Source organism: Hippopotamus amphibius, chromosome 12 (assembly GCF_030028045.1).
Source record: "Hippopotamus amphibius kiboko isolate mHipAmp2 chromosome 12, mHipAmp2.hap2, whole genome shotgun sequence".
Lineage (NCBI taxonomy): Eukaryota > Metazoa > Chordata > Mammalia > Artiodactyla > Hippopotamidae > Hippopotamus > Hippopotamus amphibius.
Window position 1 is genome coordinate 98,766,626 of NC_080197.1, and position 23,225 is coordinate 98,789,850.

Consider the following 23,225-nt stretch of genomic DNA (forward strand, 5'->3'; position numbering starts at 1 on the left):
CAGTGTGCGCGGGGGGCGGGTCCTAAGCCTTTGACAGCCGTTGTGGCGGGGAGGATTGGGCCGTCCAGGGTAAGCTAATTAAGGGTGGATGGGCGGGGGAAGCGTGTAGGTGGTTAAGTATGTGCCTGAGAACTCAGTTAACTTCCTTCTTAGGCTTTTCCCTTTGCCCTTAACACATTTGGGGTTGTGAGGTGGCTGTTAGAGAAAAAGCCCCAAGGACTTCGACCTTTGAAGGTCCTCGGAAGCAGAGGACACTGTCACGATACACTATCACGGCAACTGATCCTACTCCCTTGGCATGTTTTCTTGAACAATGTCTTCGGTCAATGACTTACTGGTCATAGAGGTGACATCATGTGGACACAGGCTATGATGCCAGAGTTATAGCTACTTCGTGGAAATCATTTGCGGTAAATAGAAGCCATGATACCAATACACCCCAGAATGTGGAGAAGGAAAGCGAAGGCAGGAGCCTGAATATCCAGTGGTCTTTGCCGGCTGTCAGTTCAGTGACTAGTGCCGGGAGACCCAAGTCTTACAAATGTCCCCTTAATATGCAGGCTTCCAGCGCAGTCCAGAGCCTCTGGGTCCTGGGCGTTAGTCTCACTGCTACTCCAGTCGCATAACGCCATACAACCAGTCCACCCCACATCTAGCCAAAAGATCAGGAACTGCAGACCAACCCTCATCCAAAATCACCTCCCTTTTTGTCACATCACCCCCGTCACTCCCATAGGGCCTCTGGACCTTCACACCTACTTGGCTATCTTCTATACAGTCTTATCCTGTGCTCTCCAGAGACCATTAAATGAACCATGGCACTGACGTGATCTTCTACATCATTCTTAACTAATTCTTCTGGGTAGACAAGATCTTAGGACCTTTCTACCTCCCTAAGCTATCACTGTCATTGACCCAAGGGCAGAGAGGAAGTGACCCAAGCCCCAAGTGAACAGTCCTTTTATCTCCTCACATAGAAGTAGCAAAGTTCAGAGATCTCAATATCATCTAAGCCAGTTTTAGATAGACCCAGTTTATAAAGAACCTAGTTTATAGCTTGGACTTGGAAAAAGAGAAAGAAAAAACACCATTTTCTCTTCCCAGGTTTCTCTACTCAGCTTTACACCTACCAACCAATGCTTCTCTGGCTTGGGGATCAGATGGGTAGATCTTAGGAAAGAACTTCATAAAGAGAAGCCAAGCAGTGCGCCAGAGGAGCACTGACCTCAGCTATCTCCTCGGTGACTTCAGAGCTCCACTGATCAATATTTGCTCCTGATTTAGCATCTCACAGAGGATTTCCTTCTAACCCTAGAATAGTCTGACCTGGTTTCTTTTCCCTGGTTAATTATCCACAGAGACTAGCCCACAGACCAGAGGGCTGAACTCCAGTGCCCTGAGTGGCCACAAGGGTAACCTATTTTGGAGCTCTAGTGATTGGAGTAAGGGTGGGGGACAGTAATGCTCACGGTGTCCTGGAGCCTAAGGTCATGAGGACTTTACAGACTAATTTTGAAGTTGTTCCGTCCTGACATCTACTGCTATAAAGCCAGTGGGAAAGCCCAGGGATCAAAGGGACTAAATGGTATCTCCCAGGAGCTGGCTTAGGGTCTTTCTCTGAACATGGCTGGGACCTGGGAAGGTGGTGAAAAAAGCTAAGGGGGAAGGATTAGCATGGATAAAGAAGCCAAGTGAACTCTAGGTCCAAATACAACTAAGTGCCTGAGAACTGGAGGGGACAAGGGAGAGAAGGCTGAGCACTGTGGTCATCTTGACCTTGGGAATGACCTCTTTAAAACTGACAGAGGCAATGGTGCCCCCTGGTGGCCAAGGATAAGTGGGCGAATGCAGCCTAACCTTAAACTTGTATCAGTTAAACCCTTTATATAATGGGTAATAGCTAAAATTTATTGAGTACTTACTATTTCCAGATACTATATAAATGTGGTACATGCATTACTTTAATTAATTGTCACAACTCTAAGGGATGTAGGTATTAGCAGTATCTTTACAGAGGAGGAAACCAAGGTTTAGATAAAGTATCCTACTCAGGACCATAGCTTGTAGTTGGCATTGCTAGAATTCAGACCTAGGTTGGCCTCACTCCAGAAGCTGTATTTTAACTACTAAGCTGTATAGTTTATATGGTGATGACTGTAAATTATTAGATGCAACTGAGGAAGGGGATTTTGAGTCATTGTTAATTGTCTCGAGCATATTTACTCAGTGTGTCGCTATATTTAAAGATATTTTAAAAGATAAGGAGCTATAGGGAATTCCCTGGCAGTCCAGTGGTTAGGACCCTGCACTTCCAATGCAGGGGGCACGGGTTTGATCCTTGGTCAGGGAACTAAGATCCTGCAAGACATGGGGCGCGGCCAAAAAAAAAAAGATACGGAACTATATAGGCTTATTCATCCTGTAAAACCTTTGTACGCTTATACTTGAAATACATGATAAATGATGACCTTCCCAGAATACAGGTAATAAAGGTAGGAGAGACAAACATTTAGCACCTAAAAAGACCAGGGGGATAGAATGGGCTTCTTACAACGAATAATCAGGCTGGAAAAATGGCTGAAAAGAGGATATAGTGCTTTTTCACTGTAGATTATTAGACTCAGAGGGCATGTGTTCAAACCTGAAGGTAGTTTTCAAACAAATAAAAGAAGTACTACTTTGCAGAGCCACTGGGGACTACACGCAGACTCCACTGGTCTAGGGATAAGGTGATCCTTAGGGTTGAACTCTTGTTTCCCCCACCCCTCTTTAAGCTTGGTTTCTTCATCCGCAAAATGGGAGTAACATCTAGTATTTCTTAGAGTTGTAAAGATTAAATAAGTGTGTATGTGCTTGTTATCTGAGTATTTAACATATACTAGTTCTTTTCCCCTTGCTGTTCATCTCTGTCCTAAATTTAAAGTAATCTTGTTCCTTCTTGGAGTCCTTTTTACAGCAAAAAAAATTCCCTAAAACTTATTTTTAAAGGACTAGATTTTCACATAATACATTTTCCTAGTCTCACCTGGATCTCATTTAACACTGTCTTTGGGAATTCCCTGGCGGTCCAGTGGTTAGGACTCCATGCTTTCACTGCTGAGGGCCTGGGGTTGGTTGGGGAACTAAAATCCCATACGCCGTGTGGTGTGGCCAAACAAACCAACCAAAAAAAACAGTCACACTGTCTTTGGGAATGTTTCTTTAAATGCTAACATTTTTCTGATACTCATTTAGAAGATACCTAAAATTTAAGGTGTAACCAGATATGCAAGGTTGAGTATATGCTGTACCAAATACTAGGCTAGAATAATTTTAGTAGCTTCCAGAAAGGTTCAGATAAATTCATGGATTCCTTATGCTAACCTGTGATTTGAATTAAGAGATATGCAAAGTATACCCTCTTCACTGAGGATCAAGGATGATGATGTCCTCTCTTCCCTATGTAAGACACATGCCTGTGTCCCAGTGGCAAAGACTCTTGGGCTAGAGAGTTCTTAACAGCTGTACCTTGACAAACTAGTGAGGCACATCACAAATAACTTGTTACTTATTAAGATTAGATTTGTTTTATTTATTAAAGCTTGTAAATAACTTGTTTTGTAAATTAAAACAGTTCTGAGTTCCCTATAAGAGTACTCTCACTTACGTTTCTGATAAGCTTTCTGGTAGAAGAGTAAGAACTCTTTAGACACCAAACAGGCAGTGGACAGAATCCTGGGTATACTCATAGGCGAACTGAAGCATGTGAACATTATTCACGTGCTTCACAGAAGAAATAAAGCTTAGTAACAGCTGGTCAGGAAAACTGATTTGACAGGGTATAGCATTTCTTATGACTGATGAGAGAAGAAGGAATTAGCACTAGACCCTGAATTTAGTTGTCAACTAATATCAGGGTGCTTGCTCTGAGCTGGTTAACTGTTAGATTTCATAGGGATCTGTAGCACAAGAAAACTTCGTTGAACACATGCATTCCGTGTGCCAGGCTTAGCGCAAGGTATTAAGAGAGAAAAAGACTTAAAACAGAAGCTACTTCACAGCTATATTAGATCAGATCGACACTTGGGAACATTAGCTCATAGATCCAGTTTTGCCACTAAATATATAACTTGAGGACCTGTGGTTTCTCTCGGCCTTAGTGTCTTTATCTGTAAAATCAGTTACTTCATCTGAAAGATGAACTAGATGACCTCCAAGGGCCTTTAGATTCTAAAGTGCTTAGTTTAAAGTCTTTGAAATGTAATAAACCTGAATAATAGGTGTTCTCTCCCTGAGGCGTTCCTGGGACAAATGTTCCATTCCAAACCTTGAGACAGCCACACCTCAGGATCAGGGTGTTTAGAAGCTCCTCAAAGAAGGTTCCTTTATATTTTCATCCCTAGGCCCCAGTAAAGAACCTCTACACACAGAAAGTGGGGACAAATTTATAGTCCGCATTGACAATGGCTAGTGATGGAGATGATACAGGTGTTGCTGTTGGCATCAAATCTGAAAGCTTAGGCCAGCAAGCAAGGCCTTTCCTTAAATACCATTCCTTACCTCACTTCTCCCTATCTGATAAAGCCCTGACTTTTCAGCTGAGTTGATCACATCCATTTGCCCTTTCCTGTCTGCTCTTGCTGATCCCGCCATCTGGAAGGGAAGGGAGGGTAGAATAATCCATTTCCTTCAGGACTGAGCTCTCTCTTACTTTGTGATCTATAAGGATGAATATGAGTAATTTCTAGAGTCCTATCCTACCATATACTTACTCACATTTCCTAGCTCATTCACAGAGGGTTTGTTTCTCTTCTTGCTCTAATTAGACTCTAAACACATTATATTGAATAAGCACTGAATAACTGCTTATCTACTTTGTGAGTCCAGCAGGACTCTCAGATGGCAAAAGAATGAAAGCTTCAGGCTCCTCCCCCTACCTCAGCCTGTAACACTCCCAAAGCTCTTCCTTCCCTTCCCTTTTCTTTCCTGGCTGGAATCTCCTCTTTTCAAGCCTAATGGAAGGCCCAGTTGTGGGCATGAAAAGACAACACAGTTCATACTTTTGGTTTCATATTTTTTCAGTTCATTTCAGTAAAAACATAATATAAAAGGCATTGCCACCCTCCTCCCCTCCTGGGGGCGATCCATCAAGCGTGCCAGTCTGGGCCGCTCCAGTGGGTCATAGCTCCAGTGGGTCATAGCTCGTCATGCGGTATGTGCAGGGCGTGGTCACATAGATCTGCAAATAGCACACGACAGGTTCAAAGAAAATGCCACTCTCATACTGATATCTGCCACTAACAGGAAAACACCCCAAAGCAAACGGACACACACACTGACCACCATTTTTCAGAGCATATGCTTTTTTCTTTTCTTTATTTGGTCACGCCTCGGCATGTGGGATCTTAGTTGCCCAACCAGGGGTAGAACCCATGGCCCCTGCAGTGGAAGCTCGGAGTCCTAACCACCGGACCGCCAGGGAAGTCCCCGAGCACATGCTTTTTTTTTTTTTTTTTTAAGATTTTTTGATGTGGACCATTTTTTAAAAAGTCTTTATTGAATTTGTTACAATGTTGCTTCTGTTTTTTCTTTTGGTTCTTTGGCCCACAGGCATGTGCGATCTTAGCTTCCCGACCAGGGATCGATCGCATAGCCCTTGCATTGGAAGGCACTGGACTGCCAGGGATGTCCCCTGAGCATATGCTTTTAAATGACAAAACATTCCCACCATCCTCTCACCTGTATCTCAGGTGAGGGAGCCACAAATTCTGAAAGCTGACGGGAAGAGAATGGAGAGGAACAACCCAAGTCCCTAAGCCATAAGTAACAAAAGCCAATTCTTGAGCTAACATCAGAGGATTAGGCTGGCGGAGGGGGCCTTAGGGGGCGTGTTGCAGGAGAGGTGGGACACACACTAGAGAATGTGCCAGGTTCCACAGGGATGTGAGGACAGGAGGTAAAGTGGGTAGCTTACCTGTTCGCTTACTACAAAGTTTGTCTTTAACATTGTCAGCCTCTCGGGAAAAGAATTCAATGAGTTCATCCTCGTATTCCTCCACAATGCTCTCACACTGTCAACCCAAGGGAAAAAGGAGTGAGAGAAGACAGCACCTCCAGAGAGGAGGACAAGGACATTAACCCAACTCTCCACTTGGGCCCTCCAATAACTGCCCTACATGTCCAAGAACCAGCTACCCACTCCCATAGCTCACCGCAAACTTGAGGGTGCCACTGATGTCTGAATCAATTCGGATGCCCTGTAGGTCCAGTTCATTGGATTCTCCATTCCGGCTCACTACACGTACGTAGTTCTTGCGGTGGGTGGAAGGGTCAATCTGTTCCCCGTACTCCTTCATCCGGTCGCACACCTCCTCTAGCAGCTCTGTGAGGTGGGCCTCTGAGCGAGCATAAGGCACCTAGAAATGTTCTTAGCCTTGGGTCACATTCTTCTACCTCTGTACATTAGTAATTTATATCCTTTTTTTTTTTTTTGAAATCTAGCTCAACCAAACTATTCTAAAAAGGCTTCCCTAATTTAAAAATAGTATGATTTGTGTAGTTCCGAACTCCTTTCAAATATGTGATCTCATTTTACCTCATTATATAAGCCTAAAAAATAAAATAGGTGTCATTAGCTCCAAATTATAGATAAACGACCTCTCTGATTAACCCTAGTCAACTATGTGTTTTCTTTCTTTGAATTCTTTTAATTCTTATGGCTGTAAGGTAATGATTTTCTTTTTTGTATTAAAATGAGACTAACACCTGCACTTAGTAGGAGAGCACTGGAAAGGTAGTGTAGGCTTTGAAGATAACAGCTATTAAAGCATTTCACAAGCATCATAGCCTTAACATTTCCCAAATGCCCACTAGGTACAGCTTTCTGTCTGTGTGTTATGTTTTCAACTAAAATAAATTTCCTAAATATAAGGATAAGACCTATATATATTTTTTGAATGAATGTTTGTATGTATACCGTACTGCCACAGTGAAAACACAAGTCACGTGGATTAAGGATGTGGAGAATGGGGCTGATCAAGCTTCCCTGTCTGCTAACAACTTCTACAGCAGAAACAAAGTATTAGGGTTTGGAGCCAAGGAAGCAAATGCAAAGGGTATAAGCCTCCAGCCTCTTCCAAATGAGACAGTCCAATCTTTTACATACCGATGTGGGTCAATGTTTTCTACGTTTCTGTTAAACTAAGGTCCTTCTTAACTAGCTGAGTTCTCATTAAAAGTCAGAGTGAGCTATTTTATTTGGGGGAACAGTCAGTTACCTCCACCACTGACTGGCTGCCATCTGGATTGATTCGGAAAGAGCCCATCTGAATGGTCTTCTTGGGATCCACCTGCGCAATTTCCCACTCAAGTTCATCCACCAGAGCCCTGCAAGCTGGGGCGGGGGCGGCGGTGGGAGGGTGGGGGTGGGGTGGAGAGAAAGGAATCAACCCAGGAACTTCCACTCATCCTTCTCCCAGGCCTTGGATCCCATGCCCTCCAAGACTCTGTCTTCCCCACCCACCCTTCCTCCCATTTCTTCTTTTGTGCCTTTACCTCCACAGTGGAGATCCTGGCTCCTCCTGGCCCAGGCAGTTCCCAACAGGGCCCCCAGAAGCAGGGCCAGCCAACCCCAGCCTTTCATCTTTAGCGCAATGGGGTTGCTCCACCTGGGTTTGGATTGGAATAAAGCATAGGTGTGAGAAGCCAGCTCCATTGCCCCCGTACCTCGTGTCCCCCCCACCCCTCCTCCACCCAGTCCCTCATCCCAAGGCCTATAAAGACCTCAGTGTGATCTGGCTCTACTTTCCAGGAAATGGCCCGGACACAAAGGGGCTCCTCTGTTCCGGCGCTCGAGGCCCGGGAGGCCCCGGGGCGGTGGGTGAGGGCGCGAGCTCAGTACTCGGGGCTTAGACCCAGACACTACGTCGACAGGTGAAGCCTTAGATGTTGGTACTTAAGCGTCCGCTGTCCAGGATTCACAGGGCTATGTGGCAGCCATGGGTTGGTGGTTGGGATTAAGCAAGGACGACAGGCACAGAGGAGCTGCTGGCAAGAAGAGTAGCTGATTCTGGCCAGGAGGTAGCGAGGTGGCTGGCTGGCGAGAAAAGCACTCAATAACGAGGGCCTATTTGGACCCAGCATCGAAGATTGCTGTATCCCCACCTCCAGCCTATAAGCGATTCCCCGTGCGGGCCAGCCCCCTTTCTAAAGACCCCACCACTGCCTTCGCTCCAGTCCAATCCCGACCCTCAGAGCCACTCGCGCCCGTCCCACCTCTGCTCCCAGGGCCGCCGCCGTGGCCCAGGCGCTGGAAGGCAGCCGGACTCTCACTTTAGCTCCCGACCCTAGCACCTGGCTGCGGGGGAGCCGGGCTGTCCAGGCTTCTCCAGGGTGCTCCTGCGCGTTCCAGACGCGGGGTGCCCCGGCGACTGCCTGAGCCAGCTCCTCGAGCCCTAAGTGGATGTCGGAGCAGGGCTCAGATGCGCTGCGGTACTAGTCCCACACCAGAGACCGACCCCAAACCCGCCCCTCCGAACTCTCGCGCGAACAGGCAGCTTAGGAGCGGCTCCCAGGCAGCAAGGACCCCGTTGGATCTCAGGACCCAGACTTGCGTGGCGAGCAGCTCCACGTGACCACCAGGGGTCAGCCGACGAAAAGGAGTGGCTTGAAGCAGGGTCAGAGCCTGACGTGGTGCACGGAAGCGGTCAGGCACGCGCGTGCCAACCTAGGTGGGCTTGGACCTTCAAAAAAGAAAGGTGTGCTGCTACCCAGTGAGAAGCCCTGGTTGCAATACCCAGGAAACTACATATCCCAGGAAGCACCGCAGCACCACATAGATTCTGTTAGTAGCTACAGGTTTTAAGACTTCCTGGGACTTGTAGTTTGTGTTTCTCCAACTCCCCTTTTACACATCACAGGGACGTCTTAGAAGAGTCCGACCTTAGGGTTCTAGGCAGCCACAGCAAAGACCTAACACTGCCCAGGAAAGCCATACTCCTCCGATATCATAAATTTTGGACTCCAGAGTTTTACCTTCATTTCTGGGTGGCAATTTGAAAGCCTTAGTTTTTTCCAGTTGTAGTAGGAAGCCAACACAAAGCAGAGGGGCGCTGAAGTTGGAAAACACCCCCCCCCCCCACCCCACACACACATTTCTAATGAGACAGATGACATTCAATAATATTTTTGTTTTTATTTTATAAAACATGCAGTTTAAAACAAAATTTAAAAAAAAAAATAACAAGAGAAAATTTGGGACAGGAGAGTGGATGGAAGACAGATGCCTCTCAGCTGTCAGCAGGAGCGAAGACAGCAGCCAAGCTTTGTCCAGGACCCAAAGGCCCTTTTGGCAATAATGATGTTGGCAACACTAGTTTGCTGGGACCACCAGACTCTAAATGTGGCCCCTCCAGGCAACCCACAAGCAGTCACACTTAAGCTAGGTCTTGAGCTACTGTTGTATCTTGTCATTGTCCGGGACTTCAGTACTTAGCCAGCTAGGAATTGAGAGGTTTGGTTCCAGGAGCTTCTTTGCCTGTGTATTAATCACCCATGGTATTTATTAAGAACACAAATTACTTTCCATCTGGGTCAATACTAGACTCTGTTTGTGGCCCACTATTTTGCAAAGGATGAAAATGGAATCTGGCTCCTAGACCCTTTGCAACAATTCTGCGGCATTCCCAGTTCTATTAATAGCACCATCTGTAGACCCTGAGCAAGTCCAATTCTGGAAGCAGACAGGGTATAGCTAACTTGGGAAGCCATCTCCCAGTTCTGGGGCCACAGAACACTGGAGAAGGAACTGTTCATTGGGAGAGGGTGAGGTCAGAGGGCCAGCACTGAAGAGAAGACAGCTGCACCTGTCAGAGACAAAACCAAGAGCAATAACTCTTCAGGTGAGTGGAGAAAAAGCACCTGGGACACTTCTTATGAAGAGAAAAGAGGGCATGGACCTGCCCCAAACATTTTAGAATTGGGCAAGAGGAGGTCAGGACCAATAGAGTTTCAATAATAAAATCGATTTCACTGAATGTTGGGAGGATTAAGTGCTTTGTAAACTGTAAAGGGCTTTGTATTACCAGCAACGTTGGGGTGGTACTGTTGTTAACGTCATCGTCATTCTTATTACAGTGGGTATAATCCTCACGTATGCAACCAAAACCCACCCAGTCCAGTTCCCCCTGTCCCATCCCAGGCCTTACTCTTGGGACTTGTCTGGCCCTCAGGCTCAGGCACCTTCCAGTCCATCTTTCGACCTTTCTCGTAAAGGCCCTTGAGCACTTTGTGGAAGGACTCAGGCTCAGTGCCATTTTTGCTCAGCTCCAGATACTTTCGGTAAAGCTGAAGGGCTGTGCGGGCATCCTCAATACTGTCATGGGTCTCCCCTTGAATCTTCAGGTCTGGGGGAAGCAGAGGTGGAATAGTTTGGGACCTAGCAAAGGGAGGTAAGAACATGTCCTCTACTCACATCCCCAACTCCCAATAAATAGCAACAAAAACACTGACTGCCCTTAAGGGAAAGAGCCAAATACCAACCCTAGTGCATGAAAGGATACTGAAGCTAATTAAATCCATCAGTAACTCTCACCACTAATTCAGGGTTGTCCCTACTCCCCTTCGCCTCTCACACATTTTCATGCTCTTGCTGAGCACAACAAGGGCCTACAAGGCAGAGCAACTCACCTAGAAAGTACCAAGCAAGGAATCGCAGGGAAATCATTCGTTTTCGGGGCATGTGAAATAGATAAACAGTGTCAAGGACTTGGTCCTTGGGTACCTGCCAGGGATAAAAGAATAGGAGACTGAAGGTAGGGGATCTATAATTTCCCATTTTCCAAAAGCACAATGTATACCCGGGAGGGAGAGGGGGGAACACACAGAGAAAGACTCTTAAAAGAGCCCTGCCCGAACCATGAGGTTGATGACCCGGAAGTCCTTCTGCAGACCATGACCCACAAACTTGACTCCAATGTCTATGAGGAAACGAAGCTTTAAGTAGGTAGACTTTAAGGTTGTGAGGTGCTTGGAGGAAATCTTGGCATCAAGGTCCCCTGGCTTTATCCCTGAGTACTGTGTCAAGTAATCCACCACCTAGGGATAGGGAAAAGGTCAAGTCACCCAGGAAGCAAGGTGCACAGTTCCCCCTGCCGCTCTTCCCTAGGTTCTAGGGCACTCGTTATATAAGCACAGGGTCTGTCTCACTTGGATCTTCACATCCTAATACCTGCTCCTGGGTAGAGATGTAGTCATCAATGAAGGGGATACCCTCATTGGGTCCCTGGCCCCTGACGCAGGTAATCCTCGCTACTGACATCTGGCTTGGCTTGATGGTCGACTTGGTGCCATCGCTGCGCAGCTCTGCTTCTTCCTATATGAGAAGAGTTCATAAGGAAATGAGAGAAATGCGTATGACTCCTAATATCCCCAGAGTTCTGTTCTAAGACCTTTTGGTCTTGGTTACCTCATTAAGGGTGACAAATTCAGCGTCCAGGCCCACCAAGTCCCCAACCTGTGGCATCTCATTCAGCATCAGGGGAATAAAGGTAGTATGTGTTTTCCGCTGCTTCCGTGCTAACGAGGCTTCAGCCAGCAGAACATTTGCCTCAATAGGGTTCTTAACTGGAAGGAAGAATCCAGAAGACAGATGGCTGGGGAGAGAGAAGTGACCAGGGGAGGGAAGCCAGAGTGGCTGACCAGAGACTGGGTCTACACTGTGATCCCAATAGCCAAAGCACGTGAGTAAAAAGATCATGTCTGATGAACTGAGCAGGTAGATAGAACAGGTCAAATCAGAAAATTATCAGGAAATATGCTAAGAAAAAAAAAAAGTTAACAGAGAGGAAGGAAAAAGATTTTTATTTTGGACTTTACCTTAGAAAATCCATAAAAATAAAGTTACAGAGACACTATGATTTAAAGGCACCAAAAAGGGACTAAAGAAAGGAGTTCACTGCCAAAAAAAAAAAAAGAGATCTTCACTTGGGGATAAGAACATTAGGCCCAAAATCATAACCTTAGCCATTTTGATCAGACTCATTCCCTCCCTCCCATCGCCTCTTCCCGCTACACCCTCAGGATCTCCAGCTTCTAAATTTAAGGCCTGATGCGCATGAATTGCTCTACTATCCCTGAAAATATTAGCACTGGTTGCCAATCCTAATCTTAACAAGCTGGTTCCCAGATCTCTTCCTGAAGACCAATCTAAATTGCCCACACCCTTGGGTCTACACTGTACCACTTACTGTTCAGGTTGTATTTGGAATTAAGATTCCTTTTGATGTAATATAGGATAGCAGGCACTTTCCAATTCATGTCAAACTGCACAGCTTCATGCTATAAAAGAAAAAGCACTTAATGGCCTACATATATGCCCCTTTTCCCTTTATCGCAAGTCAGAGACAAGACAGGACTCAGGTGCTATTTTCAGCTCTGCCAATGCTTTTTATTATTGAGGACCCATCCCTCCCTCCTGAATCTGCCTGGCATTCTCTCGGGCACTGAGGATGCTAGGAAAAGGGGAGATAAAAGGGGGAATGGAACGTGTTACAACTAACCTTATCAATAGGTTCAATGAGAAAGTCATTGAAGAGATACCACTGCTGGTGGGTAACACCCTGTGCAGATACAGAGAAAGACTGATGCCAAAGTGATGGCTGGAGCATTCTGGCTCACACTCAAGGACAGACCTGGGACTCCACTCTGGCCACCACTAGGAGTGTCCCTGCCCTGTATGACCTCACTCACCTCCTTGCGCTGGTGGTAGGTCTCTCCAACTTTGATGTGAGCCACCAGGCTGCCCCCTGTGCGTGAGTCCAGGATGTGTACCACAGTGGCCATCAGGTCATACACATGGACACCATGCTCCTCCTCTGCCCTGGCTGGGCCCCACTGTGAGGGGGTACCCAGGCTGCTAAGCTAAGTTGAAGGATGGGGAAGGAAGGGGAATGGGGACAGACGACAGGGAGTTTGGGGTACAGGGATGGGGGACCAGGGTGGGTTCTTTCCATCCTAGCCCATCTAGGTATGACTCCCAACACTGAACTGAGTCACTCTGGAAAAGCCCACAACTGGTGAAGACTAGGCCTTATTCCCTTTTTTCCCCTATACTGAGTTCCACCTTCCCCTTGCCCTGCTTCTGCCCCGACCTTCTCTCCCCTTCCTTTTTGTTGGGGGCTGCCGTGTGGCTTATGGGATTTTAGTTCCCTGACAAGGGATCAAACCCAGGGCCCCAGCAGTGAGAGCGCTGAGTCCTAACCACCGGACTGCCGGGGAATTCCCCCGACCTTCTCTCCCTTATTCCCCATCCTCCTCCCGGTTTTTCAACAACCTGCATTTCATCCCCGTCAGTCCAACTGCAAACATCCAGCCCTTTGTTCTTGGTCATCTTCATTCGAATGGAGAAAGGAAGCCAGACATTCTTCAACTCCTCAGTGGAGGGACACATCAGCATGCCCTCTGGACTCCCGAGTTCCTTCCTATCAGGAAAGGAGAATTGGAAAGTTGTCCTGAGGAGATCTGACCAGTGAGAAGAGGAGCCACTGAGTAGTTCAATCCTTTGGCCATTCTACAGACAGTACCTACCAATCAGCCAAAGCAAACTCCTTATTCTTGGAGATGTCCCCACCATGCTTCTTTATTGCCATCTTGAAGGCAACCTGGACACAAAGGAGAAAATATCCAATTCCTCAGGAACATTAATCACATATGGAGATCAAAAGAGGGAGAAAACTAAAAAGTACTCCGAAAGCCCTGTTTCCAGCCCCAGTCCTGACCTCAGCCTGCATTCTCCAGAAGTCAGCTTCTTTCAAACTGTTCACCTCACAGTTGATGACAAGAATATCTGGCAGGTGGCGGATGTTGCGGGTCTGAATCTGAGAGGATAAAGCAAACAAGGAATGGCAGGGGGCCTATAGGGACAGAAACCGGGACAGGTACAGTTAAGCCCGGATCTACATCCTTCAATTGGGGTTCTTCCCACTCCCTAGAGATCTCCGGATGGTGGTGCTGACCCGGACAGTCCCCGATGAGACCACGGCCCCAACATGCAGGACTCTAGTCCCGTGCAGCAGCCCACTCACCGTGGGCTGGTACTTCTCACAGTTGTCACACCAGGCCTGTGTGTTCTGCTCCAGGCATATACTTCGCTTCAGCACCTGAGCAAAGTCACAGTTCTTCCCGGTTTTATCTGAGAGGAAACTGGATGCTTCACTCCAGGTCCTCCCTGTACCCACTAGGAGCCCCCCAACACCCTCTCCTTGATGTTACAGGACACCTGGGGGAGCCTCCCCGCCCGGCTGTGGGGTATACCACGGTTGCTACCCTCGGGGTAGGAGAGCGTGAAGAGCAGGGTGGAGGAGGCTCGCGCGGTCTCACTGCCACAGCGGCAGAGGCTGCAGTTTTCCATCTCACAGCTGAACAGCTGCCCAATGACAGAGTCCCCCGACGAGCAAAAGCTGCCAAGAGGGGGGCGACACATGCACGGAGGGGCTAGGAGGCCCCTGAGTCGCAGCGGGGCCTGTGGCAGGGCTTTAACCGCCGCGCCCCCGTCCACACCTGCCTCCAGTGCCTCGGTAGGCCTGGGGCCCTTCCAGCTCCTGCAGATCCTGATGCAGCTGAGTGAGGATGAAGCGGTTCCACCTCTGGATGAGCCGGGCCAGGCTGCCCTTGCCTGAAGCCTCATCCGAGTCAGCCAAGATCAGACCGAGCGCTGAGGCCTCAGGGATGGTGCGGAACGCCCGAAGAAAATTACTGCCCTGGAATCCAGGAAATGTGTTGGTGAAAAAGGGTCATTTTCTCTTTTGTAGCCATTGGCAGAGTGATGACCCTGCCTACGGTCCACCTCCCTTCCCCTTTTACTGTCCCGGGTCTCCAGGCACTGACCTGACAAGGGTCACCTCGGGAGAGGTCCAACATGTGGAAGAGGAAGCCCAGCTCACATGCCAGGCAAAACTCCTTCTGGCACAGGTGGTTCTGGATGAGACAGCGAACAGGCTCCAGGAAATAGAGCACCTGGAGAGAAGAGCAGGAGATCTGATGCAGACAACGGGTACAGGGAGGACGAGAGACCAGAAAGTGAAGAGACGGTGGAGAATACAAAGCAGGAGTCCACTCAAGACGAAGAGCTCACAGAGGAGATCTGAAGGCTGTAGGGCAAGAAAGAATGGTAGAGGAGACCAACGTGGACTTGACGGGGGAGGCCTGGAAGAAGAGGAGGGGGTGTGGGGCAGATGGAGAGAAGCAGTCGCCACGTGCACGCTGCAGGAATGCCCAGCCTCACCTGGATCATGCAGTTACAGTAGGCATTGGGGATGTGGGGCTCTAAGCCAGCAAACAGCGTCTTGTTGTAGTGTTTGAAGTCGAAGTCCTCCAGCCCCAGCCTGGAGTATCTGATGGTCACCTGAGGCAGAAACAGCCTGAGCAAGATGAAGACATCCTCAGAGTCCCCTGCACTGACCTTCCCCCACACCTCCCTCCTGAGTCCAGAGGGACAGGGGAAGGAGTCTTGGACGAGCCCTTCAACCCTTTCTCATATGACCCACTTCCCTGGGAACCTTTCCCCACATCCCAGAGGGCCCCTTCCTTGGTATCCCCCAGCACCTTGCGGTATTTCTTAGAGACCATGTGGAGATGTGGCTCCTCTTCCCGCCCTACTGGTGACTCAGTGACCTGGCTGAAGCTGTCAAATTCACTGTCAGACTCCTTGAGTCGGTAAGGAATCTAGGGTTTTTAGAAAGAGGTAACCTCATTGGATGTGTAATCATCTTTGGTCTCCCCTTACCTATATTCCAACATGGAAGCAACCACCAAGCCCTGAACCTTCTCATTTCATGGGGTTTTCGGCATCCACTGCTCCCTTTTCATCCCCACTGCCGTCGTCCTACCTCATCACAGCTGGACAAGGCCGACGGCTTCCACACTGGGCTCCCCCACATTCATTCTGTCCAGCATACAGCCACCAAACTAACCCTCTCAGAATGGCCCTTTTCACGTATCACTTCTTCTGCTATACACTGGTACTCAAGGCTTCACAACGGGCTCTTTTCCAAACTTCATCTCTCACTGTTTCCCAATACTAACAGCCACTCCAGCATAGTCCCTGTCAGTTAGGCCTTCTGAGACTTCTGCTAACACTGTTCTCTCCTCTTGTTACCATCTGCTCTCCTGTTGCCATCTACTTAGCTGTCTTTCACCTTTCCAGCTCAATATCCCCCTCTTTTAGGACGCCTTCCCTGACCACTCTAGCCCAGAGCACCATTTTGCCTCTAAATGACGCTTGCACTGAATGCGTCTAACACCCCTTTAGCACTTAGCCAAAGAACACAAATCATTCCTGCTATGGACAGTTCTTATCGTCACGAACCAAACACTAAACTTCTTCAGAGCAAGGACCCCATCTTCTCTGTCTCTGAACCCTAACACCAAGCATAGTACCTTCTATTCAGTAGGCTTCAAAAGGCTTCGCTGACTGACTAAAAACAAAAACGACTGAGAACCGCTAAAGGAAAAAGGAGAAACAGCAAGGGGCTGAGGTGGGGGCTGACCCTCTCCTCTCTGAACACACCTGATTGCGCAGCCTTGTGCGGGGGTTGGGTGCATAGCCAATGAAGCCCACCTTCTTCATGGTGCGCAGAATCTCTGCATCCACAGGGGGTGCTCGCCTATAATGCAGCACAGTTCTAGGGCTTGAAGGCTGTGGTGTCTGCCCATCCAATCCCCAATCCCCAAGGGCCAGATAAAAACAAAATACTCAAAGTAGACAAAAATCAGGAAAGAAGCAGAACAATAACAGGGCTTGCAGAGAAGCCTGGTATCTTGGCCCTTTCCCCCTCCCTCACTTGTGGCCCAGATGTGAGGTACAACCTGGGAGCTGGAGCAGAGTTGGCAGCAGGCCAATCAGAGAGGAGTGTGTCAGTGGTGAGCGGGACAGGGATGAGGGAAAGAGGCAGCAGGTCCTGACTCCAGTCCAGAGGAGGCAGTGAGTCCACGAGACAGGGCAAAGCAAACTCGGTCTCGCGGGAGTAGGGGTTGAAGGAAGGCTCGGGGGAATCAGTCCAGAGGTGCACACAGCCCTCAGAATCCCCAAAGGCGAGGGCCTGCTTGCTGGCTGACACATCGAACGTCATTAGCAGAGGCCCCACAGGATTCACATGAAAGATGTCTGCTGGGTTGGCCAGGCCTGTGGGCTCACAAAATTGGCATTGCCCTAGGAGGGAGGAGGAAGTCCACTGAGCCCTGGAAGGTGAAAGGGAGCCATCCTTTTATGCCCTTCCTACCCTCTTCCTCTGGCATCAAAGAAAGATGGGCCCCACATCCATGCCTGGAGATAAGAGAAAATACCATCTGAGGCCTCCCATAAACCACAGGGAGGTCTGCTACCCAAAGGACAGTTCTGTTGTTTTGCCTGCTCTACCTATATTTTTTGCATATGTGTTCTCCACACCCAGGGAGAAAATAAAAGCTCTAATCTCTTACCAAATCTGAGACCCTGAGACCCCTCAGAAAGGTTACTTTTTCCCCAACAAAGAAATTCCAGGGAGTACCCTCCTTCTCATGCCTAGTCCCCCTTCCCTCGTCGGCTCCTCCTACCCCATTGCACATCCCCTTCATACCTGACTGGGAGATGATAGCAAGACGAGAAGTGTACGTAGGGATGAAGCGTAAGAAGGCAGGGTCCACGTGAACCTGAAGAGGCGTGATGGCTCGCATCATGCGGAGGTCATACACCTTGAGGAAACGGTCGCAGGCTAGACCGGTGAGGCGGCTGGAGAAGCCACAGGTGGCGAGCAGGTTGCCATGCACATCAAAATCCGACAGACTCCCTGAGAAGGCATCAAACTCGTGCTCCACCTTAAAAGTACGGAGGTCTCGCAGGGAAACCTGAAGTAGGGAGAACCTGGTTATCTGCCAACGCTGTTATAAGAAAGAGGACCTGCCGCCTACCTAACCCTGTGAGGCCCTACGGCTCTCAGACGCATGCAATTCAGGCATAAAAAAAGCAAAAAAGAGAGGCTAAGACCTGGATGGGACCCGAAAGAGAACTCTTGTTTACCCCTTTGCCTCTAAGATACTCATTTAAAACAGAAAACATCAGGCTGAAAGATAATCTCATAGTATAACACGGCTGAGTAGGAACTCAATGCATTCCTCTCACCCCCTCCAACTACAGCCCCAGAAGTGAGGGAAAGGCAGAGCCCAATCACACATCTGGTGAAGTAAGGCCCCGCAGTGGGAGGACAAGTGGAACTCAGTCACCTTGCCAGTCGTGTGGCCGCAGAAGAAGAAGCGATTCGTCTGTCTCATGACAGTGACTCCAGGTGTCTCCACTGCATACTGTGCAGGGAAGCGGGGAAACCAGGGAGAATGACTCTTCCCACAGACCAAAGGAACAGAAAGGTCACACGCACATCACAGGCATTTCCAGCTTATGCTCCCCCCAGCAACCTCAGGCCCTGCCTGGGTCCAGCTTGTACCTTCTGAGTCTCCTGGACAGTGTTAAGGTCAATCTCCAGTATGTGGCTCTGCAGCCCACCGACGAGCAGAGTGCTGCTGTCAGTCAGCAGCAGACTGTGCATATCTTCACTCTCATCCAGCCTGTGAGACAGGAAAAGCTAAGGGGCCAAGGTCTCAGAAGTTTCCAATCCTTTAGACTTCCCACTCTATGAGGGACCCTCTTTCCCAGTCCAGAGGCGAGAAGCCACTTACAGGTAATCAAATATAATGAGGCCCCCACGGGCCATATACTTGAGGTTGTTCTTGGTAAGAAAGAGGATGCCATTCTCCAGGCTCTGGATCTGCCGAATATCATCACTGCCATTGACCTGAAATGACGAGTAGCGCTCCAAAGCTGGGCCGAAAAATGACGTAGCATGGCCCTGTAGTGGACAAAAAGGTGAGAGACACCCTGAGTGGAGGGACAAGGCCATCCCAGATACAAACCATAGACTGGACATCGCTCAGTTTTTCTCCATCCTTGCCTGACCTTTCTGGCTAGCAGTGACTAAGGCATAAGGCTGAGTACCAATCTTAGTGATAAAAACACTGATGATACTATCTTATGTTTGTTTAATATTTTACAAGCTACTTTTATAACCTCTACGTCATTTTACCCTCACAATGACCCTGCGGAATAGGTTAGAACAGTGCTCAGAAGGTCAGGGACGTGGGTCCAACCCTCCACTGGCCAGCTGGCTTTCTTATGTTTCACAGTCAAGTCTTAATCTCTACGAGCCATCCGGGAAATGTGTACTGTGGGTCACAGGCTGGAATAGAGAGAATGTGAAACTCATGCCGCCCTTGGCTCCTATGACATCATTCACTCCTGGTTTCTCTCCTGACTCTTAGCTCATTATTTTCTCCTTGTGTGCAACCCTTATGACCACTCTTGAAACACGGCTATTCCCAGCCCACTATCTTCTCACTCTGCTTTTCCTCCTAGATAATCTCACCCACTCTTAAGGTTTTAACCATTCATCTTAAAGCTGATGAATCCGAATTTCTCCCCTAGCTCAGACCACTGCCTCAGGCTTCAGACTTATATATCCAAATACCTACTACATGTCTCTCTTTAGATATCCCATGAGAACCTCAAACTCATTACATCCTAAATCAAATTCACCCCTTTTACCCCATTTCAATTCTTCTCAACTATATTCTCTATGGTACCATGATCTGCTCGGTGGAGTAAGTCACTGGTAGTCAACCTAAGTCTTATTTATTTTACTTCCTATTTCCCAAATCAGTTCTCACGTATAAATCTCTACAGTGCTTCATTCAGGCCTTCATCATACTTCATGTGAACTACTACAATATCGTGCACACAGACCTCAGTCCTGCCCCATCCCCCTCATATCAAACCCTACACTGCCACCGCAGCACTCCACCTAAGATGCAAACCAGACCTTGTCATTCTGGATAAAAACCTCCAGTGGACTGAAGAATCAAGTCCAAGCTCTTTTAACATAGCGTATGAGGTTTTCTAGAATGTTCTCCCCCAAATATCTGCATGGCTCCCTCCTTCCCTTCTAGGGAGATTAGAATGGATATCCTGGCCTGCATCCAGGTCTCTACTCAAATGTGACTTTATCAGACAGCCCTTCTCTTGACCAACTATATAAAATAGCAACACCTCCCCACCCTTCAATACCTCAACCCCCTTACTCCACTGTACTTTTCTTAAGGATTCTAAGCAACACCTGATATGTCATAAATATATTTTTGTTACCTTTTAAAATCCTTATTCTAGCCCTAAACCCCAGAGCAAGGGCTGGCACCTAAAAGGTGCTCAAAAAACACTGGCTTTAAAAATGTCTAACTCTTCAGCTTCAGCTTCCCATCCAGTGAACCCTACTTGCTTGTAGTTCCTGCACTCATACTGTGTAATATCTTGGGAATCATTCTTCATCGCTTTGCTTTTGCCAAGACAGCATTTGCCCCTCTTCTTCACCTGACTCCTAATCGTCTCTCAAGACTCAGCTCAGGTGTCACTTCCTTCTGGAGATCCTCTAATCCTCTTCTATGCTCACCAACACCCGATATGTATTTTCACACTGACACTTATTGGTTTATAATGTAAATTCATAATTATTAACTGAAACACTTTAATTTCTTTCAAAGTGCCATAAAATTAGACAATTTTGTTTGGGTTTTTTTTTTTCCTCATTGTCCTGTGAACTCCTTGAGAGCAAGGATTATGTTTCATTCGGCTTTGATCCCTGGGCCTAGCCTAGCTATAGACACTGCCTACTGAAATGAGTGTATTACCAAAAAAATGCACTCACTCCAATGGAAAAACAAATCATGCCCTATGGAAAGTAAATTAGCAAACCAAGGACACCATGTAATTTCTCACAAAATCTTCCGGCTCCCTAGCTTACTGGCAATATGGACACCTTTAAAAAAATTAATTTTTTAATTAATGGTAACTGCTCCCAGAGAGATTAAAATCAGCCAAAGACAAAATGATTCCATGTAATATATGCAGAAACATGCATTAACATTCTATAATTAGGGAATTCACTGGTGGTCCACTGATTAGGACTCAGTGCTTTCACTGCCAGGGCCAGGGTTCGATCCCTGGTCGGGGGTACTAAGATCCCACAAACCTCGCGGCATGGTTAAAAAAGAAAACAAAACATTCTATAATTATAAAAATGGAAAACAGAGGAGGAGCATTAGAAACTATATTTGGATGGCCATAGACTAAGTGATGGGTACAGTTTTCAAGATTAATCAAAGCATGGAACCGGCAAATTGTGGTAGAAGTGGGATGCCTTCTGAGTAAGAATACCTATGTAACCCACCTCTGGATCCTATGACTCCCTCTTTCTCCCTCCACTCTCCTTCTCTTGGCTTTACTTAGAGACCCAGCTAACTTTCATCACCTCAACTCGGTTCTAGCTCCCTGTAAAGCAGCTGTTCTTGGGTTAAAATCAGATAAAAGGCCTCCAACATCTCCTTTCAAGCCATTACAAAGGAGTACAGTTCTTACCCCATGGCTTCCCACCCACAGCATCTCCTCGTGCAAGTCAAAGTGGGAGACGGAGACAGGCACACCCACTTCGGCCACCACACTGTGCAACTCAGAGTAGACACCTTCCATTATGTGCACTGACTCCTGGACGGGAAGAGCCTCTAAGGCCACTCCCTCCGGGTCCAGCTCCACATTCTGTAGCAGACTTGGGTTCAGGTGGGCATCCAGGACAGGATCCAGGGCAGAATGCATGGCCGGGGCATACTCTGCCAGGGCAGGGTCCAGACCCTCGAAGTTCATGATGACGATGATGACGATGGCAGCAGATCAGACCCGTGTCACACCCTCCCTGGCCACAGCCCCTCTGGATGCCTGACCCAACCTTCAGCAGGATGACACCCGTGGACCTAGAATGGACATCCTGACCTGCAAAGGGAAAGAGGTAGCTGAGTCAGGGGTAGGCCCAGGTACTTGTATGTAGTGTGTTCTAGGTTTTACCAGCAGGAGGGAGATGAGGCAGGCAGAAGATGTGAGAACACCAGGCAGGGGTCGAAACAGGCAGGAAGGGAATGGGCACTGGGGTAGAGGCAGGAGAAGCGTTGTCCCTTCCTTTTCTCTCTAGGTGCTCTGTACTCCCCACCACCCCACTAGCTAACTTAATCTCTGAATTCCCTTTCACCTCCCTTCAGGCCTGCTCACTTGCCTGGTTCATCCCTGAACCATCAGCTGCCTGGGCAGGGGTTAGGTAGAGGGGGCTAAAGTGCTTGCTTCCCAGACTTAGGGGTGGGGGAGGTGGCTGAGAGGGGAGAACAAGAGAAGTCAGTTTCCCAGAATCCTCTGCAACTTTACCCAGGATGCTCCAGGGGAAAATAAGAATGGCCAGTAACCCACAACTGGGGCGGGGGTAGGGGGACGTGATGGAAATGGCTAGCTACCCAGAATTCTCTGGGGGAACCAGAAAAATCAATTACCCATAATTCTCCCCCGGCGGCGGGGAGGGGAGGGATAAGGGCAGGGGTCAGATGTGTTCCTGGGATGCTTACGGGGATTGGGTCATTACCAAGATTTCTCCATGGCGGATATTTTGGAGCGCGTGGAATTAAAACGAGTAGGGGGAGAGCAAGCGCCGTCAGCTCCGCGGGAAATTCCAGTTTCCCCAATTCTCCCCCGCGCCTCAGGTTCAACCAAACTCTACGACGGAACGGACGGCGCACTCCGCGTCTCAGCTTCCAATTAGGAAGGGCCAGGGGCGCACCTCAGCCAATCGGAAGGAGCCAGGTGCAGGCGGCCCCGCGAGAAGACGTGTGACGCGGGAGCTGGGCGAACGCAAGCGCTACGGGGCGCGGGTAGGGACATGCGGAGTCAGACCCTTGTCCCTGTTCGGTGTCGTTAGAGGGTAACCCCTTCCCTTTTCAGCCTTCTTTAAAGAAAAGTAGAGAGCCCCAGGCTTGGGAGCCGAACTTTCACGCGCCCTATAGTTCTAGAGACTAGCATAAGGGGCGCCCGAGGCAAGGCGTTGGGAATCGATTGCTGGGTATTCCCGGTATGGCCCAGTCCACCCCCTCTTCCTGTGGTGCTCTTGTGAGTAGTCCGCCACCTCCGACCCTGTTACCCCCGAAACTCGCCGGCATTTCCTATCGTTTCCAGGCATGGGAGAGAAAAAAGGAAGCGGGAGGCAGCCTCCTAACACGGCCCAAGAAGCCGCATCGTCTACGATTCTAAAAGCAGCCCTCTGAAACTCCCATCCGTGATTGTTCCCTCCCCAGAGGCGCGG

The 23,225-nt window shown here is 48.4% G+C and overlaps 2 protein-coding genes across 13 annotated transcripts; both read right to left on the bottom strand.

Moving 5' to 3' along the window:
- Positions 1 to 5,039: 5,039 nt before the first annotated feature.
- Positions 5,040 to 8,770, bottom strand: CNPY2 (canopy FGF signaling regulator 2). Of its 4 annotated transcripts, none has more exons than XM_057704226.1 (7): positions 8,254 to 8,712; positions 7,762 to 8,070; positions 7,534 to 7,646; positions 7,257 to 7,372; positions 6,192 to 6,395; positions 5,954 to 6,050; positions 5,040 to 5,218 (listed from the first exon to the last, which is right to left on the bottom strand). In XM_057704226.1, exons 3-7 carry the CDS (start codon positions 7,619 to 7,621, stop codon positions 5,175 to 5,177), a joined length of 549 nt encoding a protein of 182 aa, XP_057560209.1. In that variant the 5' UTR covers positions 7,622 to 7,646; positions 7,762 to 8,070; positions 8,254 to 8,712; the 3' UTR covers positions 5,040 to 5,174. The 4 variants fall into 4 exon arrangements, with proteins under 4 accessions (XP_057560209.1, XP_057560208.1, XP_057560207.1 ...); XM_057704225.1 differs by having other exon boundaries at positions 7,762 to 8,074; XM_057704224.1 differs by lacking the exon at positions 7,762 to 8,070 and having other exon boundaries at positions 8,254 to 8,770.
- Positions 8,771 to 9,182: 412 nt separating this feature from the next.
- Positions 9,183 to 22,645, bottom strand: PAN2 (poly(A) specific ribonuclease subunit PAN2). Of its 9 annotated transcripts, none has more exons than XM_057702943.1 (26): positions 22,512 to 22,645; positions 21,470 to 21,877; positions 18,685 to 18,854; positions 18,453 to 18,573; positions 18,235 to 18,312; positions 17,592 to 17,859; positions 16,843 to 17,185; positions 16,544 to 16,640; positions 15,580 to 15,699; positions 15,260 to 15,379; positions 14,863 to 14,991; positions 14,536 to 14,735; positions 14,302 to 14,435; positions 14,061 to 14,167; positions 13,755 to 13,853; positions 13,564 to 13,637; positions 13,310 to 13,457; positions 12,727 to 12,870; positions 12,537 to 12,596; positions 12,225 to 12,315; positions 11,444 to 11,601; positions 11,207 to 11,350; positions 10,894 to 11,073; positions 10,666 to 10,759; positions 10,185 to 10,382; positions 9,183 to 9,842 (listed from the first exon to the last, which is right to left on the bottom strand). In XM_057702943.1, the coding sequence occupies exons 2-26, from the start codon at positions 21,749 to 21,751 to the stop codon at positions 9,808 to 9,810; spliced, it is 3,594 nt and encodes a 1,197-aa protein (XP_057558926.1). In that variant the 5' UTR covers positions 21,752 to 21,877; positions 22,512 to 22,645; the 3' UTR covers positions 9,183 to 9,807. The 9 variants fall into 9 exon arrangements, with proteins under 9 accessions (XP_057558926.1, XP_057558924.1, XP_057558923.1 ...); XM_057702941.1 differs by having other exon boundaries at positions 12,727 to 12,897; XM_057702940.1 differs by having other exon boundaries at positions 18,235 to 18,348.
- Positions 22,646 to 23,225: the final 580 nt, after the last annotated feature.